Raw genomic sequence first — 6,890 nt, 5'->3', positions numbered from 1 at the left:
TTCCATCCATTGGGCAGTGACAGAATTCTCATGGATGGATACTTCAAAATCTCTTTAATTAAACAAAAAATATGGCTGGACACCTTTAGGGGTAATTGAAAAAAAGGATGGGTTTTGTTTGTGATTTGGGTCAAATGACCGTTTAAATATTCTCCTAGTGCTTGTTTTATAAGGTTAGCTCATGGTGTTTCACTGCCTTTCGACAAGAGCATGCTGGGATAGGTAACTGGCTGGATGGTTTACAGGTGGTACAATTGTTTACACCTTCTAGCTTTTATTCAGGTGAGTTTTAATTGTCAATCGCTGTAACCCATTCTGGATGGTGTGCAATGAAGCGTTTGTTATGTGTCCCTCTGTTGTTAAATTGTACATAGATACAGAGGGGTTGTGATTTGAGTTCTGACAATCAAACAATCAAGGCACTGTGGACTCCTCGGGCTCCTGTTGCTGACATTATTCAACCTCACAGCATGCCACAGTTTTTGTCAGAGCACAGCGTTCTTCCACACGCCACTTCCCATGCAGCTGCCATCCTGCCTGTGCTGCCCTGAATATCAATGTATTACATTTCACTGCCGGGATGCAGGTGCATGCAATGGATGTAGCTGTTTGTTTGTGTGTGTATGTTTGTCTGTACACATGTAATCTAATTAGCTTTGCTCATGACAAATACAAGCAGGGGAACTTGAATTAAATCTTGCATGAGTCCCATCATCATATAACGACCATAATCATTTCCTAATTGGCGGCTGAGAACATTGGTAATTTAGCAGGAAGTTTGGAAATACTTCTCTAACAATCACAATGTAATTTTTGGAGATGTTTATTAGGCCACATAAGTACAATATCAAAAGGTGATAAGGACAGGACAAGTTCAGCTGATACAACAATTCTACAGAAAATCAGCATCTTTTGTTCCAAATTTGAAAGAAATCAAATGAAGAAGATTTAGCAGGAAGTTGAATAATATTAGTCAGTGAGGTCACAGGATGACATCATGGTAGATCTTGATCAGAAGGTGGCTGCTTAAGATTCCGTCTTGATAAGACGTCTGGCATGTCTGAAGATGTCCTGCAACACACCAATGCATGACTCACGTAAGCAACGGATATTGTATTGTGTCTTTTGTCTGTTTGCCAGATGAAGCTAAACTAAAACATCCCTAGGAAAAAAAATAGCTTAAAATTGCTTAGAGGAAACTCAATTTGTAGCACCTCATCACCTTTTCCTTTAAACTATGGCATAAAAAATGGTCACTGGACATACCACAAACAGATCTGTATATAATGTGGTCTTTTAATTTTCAGTTATTTAATTTTGGGGGATTTAGATGAGAATTTGTGATTTATCTAAAACATTCCTGCAGCATTTTGCTGACAGATGAATTAGATTGATGATTACAATGATTACATTTCAGTGAAGCGGGAGATTAAAAAAGATAACTACTTGGTTAATGTGAGGGAAAGATCACTGTCATGGTTTAAAGAAAACAATGTTGACTGGTGGCAAGAAGCATGCCCCTTTGTGTGCATGTATTCGTGTGTGTTCATGAGTGTGTGATTAGGGACACATGATGATCTGGAAATAGTTGTGACTTCAAATGGGGCGGAAACCTGGTGTCAAAGTAAATTGTATTGTACACCCATTCACCTCCTCCTCCTGCTCACTTTCTTGCACTATATGAACATCACACTATGCTCTCACTAATCCACGTTAACATAACATAACACACATACGAACATAATTCACAGGATATAATATTGGCCTCATACCCCTCATCTGGGTTGGTCTCAGCCATCGTTCCGCCCTCCACAAAGGTTCCCATTCGACTCTTAGAACGCTCCAGATGCAGTTGATTCTGAGTCCCTGCCGAGAGCACAGAGAGCAGCTCAACATGCTGCAACATTCACTTACATTTTATGTTTCACCAGTTTGTGGATGTCTGAGCGCTGTATTGTGGTATAAAGGTTGGCAGGTGAGAGGAAAAATAATCTCAGGGGAAAAGGCACATAAATACTTGGAATATCCTATCCAGCCGTCTTCACCACTTAAACCTAGATCAAATGAAAAGCTGTTACGAGCATGTATAAGCAACTGCAGCTTCTAACAAAGAAAGAACACCCATCTCCATCTCATATAAGTGTTATGGTGAAGCTGAATAACCATAACAGAGGAACTTGATTCCATGATGAGGGAATGCAAGGAGAACTTGCATCCCACAGCTATAAACTCCTATAATACTAAATCACTAACTAACTAAGTGACTCCTCACCAGTTGTTTTCTATTTAACCAGTGAGTTTTTAATAGGAACATTTGGGTCGGATAAAATGAATACATGTTTTCTGTATAATTTATATATATATATATATATATAAAATAAAAAAGTACAATAATAATAAAAAAAAAATTGTTTATTGCATATTCTACAAAGAGCTTTATTCAAACGTTAGTGCTGGATTATGTTAGATTATGCCCAAATAATAAAATAATGAAACATTATTAAGAAAGTTTTCATGCACAAAAAAAACCACCTCTGTTTAGAAAATGATCATGGGAAGTTACTTTCATTGTCTCTAGAATCTCTGAAATGAACAAAAACCAAGCATGCAGTTAGTTAGATCAAATATCATTGATCTTGAGTGTTTGATATTAGTATGCATTCTATTTTACATTTTTATTCTCTTGGCACACAAATGTAAGTCTTTTTTTCAAGTTGAATATCTATTTTCATATTTGTATGGTTGGCTACCCATTACTAAAACAGTGTCTTATGATTTGTAACCACAGTACATTGCTGTATGATGCAAGTATATTTTATACTTGATTTTTGTTGTTGAACTAACATTTATATGAACATATTTATTAGGTGTTACATTGCTCTTTTCTCTCTTTCATCTCTCCTTGATCTCATAATGTTTTCCATCTAGGTCAAGACAAAGTGGTTATGAAAGAAGAACACAACTGCACCCCATGAGGTATGAGAGAGATGACTGATGCTCTGTAATAACCACACAACTCCACCTCTCTCACTGCTGTTAACTTTTAGCGCTCCAGTGTGCAGACAGGTGTCAGATTTGCTATCAATAAATACATGTACTTGACGGCTCACTATCTGGCTAACTGGACAACATATTGTTGAATGATATAATACATGCATGTGGTTGGCTGCCCTTCTGTTGAAACATTAAGCAAAAGGCTGCCTCACGCACTCACTCACCTTCTCTTCTTAGAGTCTCTACAGGTTGATCAGGAGCAGGATTGGCAGGTGTGGGGTGCACTCTGAAGTTTCCTGGGAAGTGAAGACATTTTCAGAGCCAAATAATGTTTTACTTTCAAAACTTTAATGTTCAAATACTGAATAAAAATAGCAAACAACTAACCAAAGGATGGAAGAATGTGGTTGATGTTCAGCCAAGCTTTTATAAAGGGGTAGATCGATATGAGCAGGCCTGGAAAGCAGACAGAGTAATTCATTTCATGAATTATATAAAAACACTGCTTTTAGTTTCCTAATCACTTTTGTTTGAATTAATAAGCAAGGACCGATTAATTGCAGTGTTATTGTGAACATTTGTCACAATCTTGGGTTCCAAAGAAATGATATGCAATTCCATTTATTCTTTGGCCTGAATTTGCACTGTACTGAAACAAAACCAGGAAAATATTTTGTACTGCAGGCAATAAGAACAATTTCATTATAAAGACATTGCTGTTAATCTCTAAGTGCTATGTGAGCCACACCAGAAAGGAGAACAACTATCTTACCTTTCTCATACAAGTTCCCATACTTGCAGACATCATGACCAACCATAAGACTCTTTGATGAAATAGCCTTTGGATTATTTTGAGTGTACCGGATACAGTGTGTGATGTTTCTTCTTGTTCAACTCAAAGGATAAAGTAATATCTGAACCACAGGGCTTGTGGACTTCTCAGCGGCACTCCGCTCCTATTCAACACAGTTATTGATTTCCCTTGTAAGCCACACGAGCTGGCGTTAAACCCTGGCAGGTCCTGAGGGTGGCTGTGATGCATGCATGTGCTTAAAATGTCGTGAAACTGCAGAAGGCAGTGAAAAGAAACTGCCGAGAACACTCTGTTCATACTCATTAGTCAGCCTATGTGTCGGAGGAGGCATCAAGGCACATAGGTCCCAAAACACATAATTAGATGCTACTTAGCTGCACAAGTGCAGTTTTTTTTGGGATTTGCCAAATTCTTGTCCACATTGGAAACACAAATGAACTGTTAAAAGCTATCAAAGCTTATGCATGCCGATGTTGTCATTCTCCGATAAAAAAAAAACCTGCCCTGTGCTCTATCTCACTCCTTTATCTTGGCAGTGCAACTTCTCAGGCTGTCAGTTGGTTCCAGTTACACTGTTGTATCAAATGATCATGGTTTGTCTTTCAAGAGCGTTGGAAGGAAAATGTCAAAGGGCCCCAGATCTATATATATACATATATGTGTGTGTGTGTGTGTGTGTGTGTGTGTGTGTGTGTGTGTGTGTGTGTGTGTGTGTGTGTGTGTTTTGTTTTCCAGTAACTCATTCATTCCTACATAGTGACATCAATTAATATTTGGGCTCATTTATCTCCCTGTTTAACACAGTTAGAGTAAAATGTTATAAAACATCATAGAGATTATGTGAAAACCTGGTTAAACCCACTGCATTTGACCATGTTTTACAGCTGGGGTCCCTGAGGCTACAAACCAAAGTAATGTGACATTTTCTATAGCAGCCTCCCATGACAAACAAGCAGGCAGGAAAGTCATGAAGCATCAAGGTGACAGTCATCAAGTCATCAATAACCAGTGACAGTACAGAAAAAGATTAATGTATGACTTTAGAAAAGAAGAAGAAGAAGAAGAAGAAGAAGAAGAAGAAGAAGAAGAAGAAGAAGAAGAAGAAGAAGAAGAAGAAGAAGAAGCAAAAAGCAATCAAGACAACCAATGACGTTTAACTATTACTAAATACCTTTCCCACAACTGGGTCAGAAGTTCCTAAAAGGTTTGACACACACTCACCGAGGCCTCCCGCTCCCAGGAAGATCCCCCCTACAGCATCAGCATCACACTCCCTGGACACCCCAATGATGATGCAGCCCGCCACAATGCTAAGCAGGCTTGAGCCCACCCGTAGCCCATGGTACTGCCCGACGCTGACAGGGTTCATTCAGCAGGTGGAGGCCCCCCACCTGCTCCTCACACACACACACACCCACACACACACACAGTGAACAGTCCTGACACTTTACTCTGCTTCGGGCCCTCACTGCCACTGGCAACGTCACCCTCCCTTTCTTTTACTCTCTCTGACACAGAAACACTTTCTCTGGCAAAGCCTCCATCTCTATTCTCCATAGCTCAAGACGTCTCATGCATCTTTAAAGATGGTGCTCTGGTTTCCATTACCACTGAAAATTAGAAAGCTTGGGCTGCTGACTCTTATGACAGTGATACACGTGTGCTACAAATCTGATCACAGCCCTCTTCCTACCAGCACCGGGATCTAGTATCACGTTACTTTGTAGATGGATGTATCTGATGTCTTTCATGTAGTCATGTTGTGGTGTATAATGTATTGTATTTATCTATGTATTTATGTGAGGCTTTGTATAGAACAAATTCCTGTGGAAAAAGGAGAATAAGGAATCTATTTACACAGTGAATGCATGTGAGTTAAATTTAGGAAATATGAACATTAAAATGACAAACAGCTGTGTGGCTGTCTTGAGCACGTGCAGTGCATCAAGGACATAGAAGTAAGACAGAGTGCAGAGCAGCAGAGAGACACAAAGAGAGAGAGGGGTATGGAGAGAGAAAGAAAGGGTGGCAGCTAGGGAGTTATAGCTACGTTACTTGTGTGATTTGTCTGTGAGCTTGTAGGGAATGTGTAATGAAAGGTTCAGAGAGTCCTCTGCGGTGAGGCCATCCACAAAGGCCTGCAGTTGCCATAGGAATAGCATATCCATGGCAACAGAGGGAAAAAGAGGGTAAGCAGGATTAACACCGGTGAATAGGATAACAAATGAACTTAGTGGGGAGAGGAGAAACAGTGAAACATTTCCTGTTCAACAAGTCTATGTCTACATATATTATGCTGGCGATAAATGTGTGTGTGTGTGTGTGTGTGTGTGTGTGTGTGTGTGTGTGTGTGTGTGTGTGTGTGTGTGTGTGTGTGTGTGTGTGTGTGTGTGTGTGTGTGTGTGTGTGTGTGTGTGTGTGTGTGTGTTTGTGTGTCCGTTCTGTTAAACTCAGTAAACTCTGTTTTCAACTGGGACTATAATGAGTCTGCATACATACGGCAGGTCGAACAGCTAGCTAAAATTCATTGGTGCCAACCTGCCCTTCATTCAGGATCAGGACTTATATTACACTTCTCTAGAGTCAGGAAACGGTCAGGAAGCATCTCTAAAGACCAATATCACCCTGGACACAACCTGTTTCAGCTTCTCCCCTCTGGTCGGCGCTACAGAACACCGTTCTCCAAAACAACCAGACACAAGAACAGTTTCTTCCCACAGGATGTCACTACAAACAGTTGACACTAGTATAGTGTCAGAATCTATCCCTGTGCAACACCAAGCATCTACCTTTTAGTAAATTATATATTTTATAGTATTAAACTCATCATTTAAACATGTAAATATCTGTCAAACATATATTGTTTATGTCATATCCACCTCAGAGATATAAGCAACCTGTTATAATAATAGTTCTTGATTTATTCCAGCACCATTTGCACTATTGAATTGCACTATTGTATTAATGTTTACAATCCTCACAGAGCTGTTTGTTTACATGTGTGTGTATGTAGACGTGTATACATATGTGTATGTAGTGTATATATATTTGCTTTTTTATCAAAAATCACTTGTCTCCCCAC

General features: G+C 39.5%; 1 protein-coding gene across 1 annotated transcript; it reads right to left on the bottom strand.

The window, feature by feature from the left end:
* Positions 1-944: 944 nt before the first annotated feature.
* Positions 945-5,208, bottom strand: kncn (kinocilin). Its single transcript, XM_028592253.1, has 5 exons — positions 5,030-5,208; positions 3,382-3,450; positions 3,219-3,290; positions 1,773-1,866; positions 945-1,071 (listed from the first exon to the last, which is right to left on the bottom strand). Exons 1-5 carry the CDS (start codon positions 5,175-5,177, stop codon positions 996-998), a joined length of 459 nt encoding a protein of 152 aa, XP_028448054.1. The 5' UTR covers positions 5,178-5,208; the 3' UTR covers positions 945-995.
* Between the last annotated feature and the right edge of the window lie 1,682 nt (positions 5,209-6,890).

This window comes from Perca flavescens, chromosome 12 (assembly GCF_004354835.1).
Source record: "Perca flavescens isolate YP-PL-M2 chromosome 12, PFLA_1.0, whole genome shotgun sequence".
Lineage (NCBI taxonomy): Eukaryota > Metazoa > Chordata > Actinopteri > Perciformes > Percidae > Perca > Perca flavescens.
Note: the sequence above shows the minus strand (reverse complement) of the source record. Positions and strands in the feature narration are given on the sequence as shown.

What these genes read in the sequence shown, in the direction of transcription:
- kncn (XM_028592253.1), bottom strand. Translation starts at nt 5,177, where the DNA reads ATGAACCCTGTCAGCGTCGGGCAGTACCATGGGCTACGGGTGGGCTCA. An exon ending in AGAGACTCTAAGAAGAGAAG is followed by an intron (nt 1,867 to 3,218) that starts GTGAGTGAGTGC and finishes TGCTCTCGGCAG; the next exon opens with GGACTCAGAATCAACTGCAT. An exon ending in GAGACCAACCCAGATGAGGG is followed by an intron (nt 1,072 to 1,772) that starts GTATGAGGCCAA and finishes GGTGTGTTGCAG; the next exon opens with GACATCTTCAGACATGCCAG.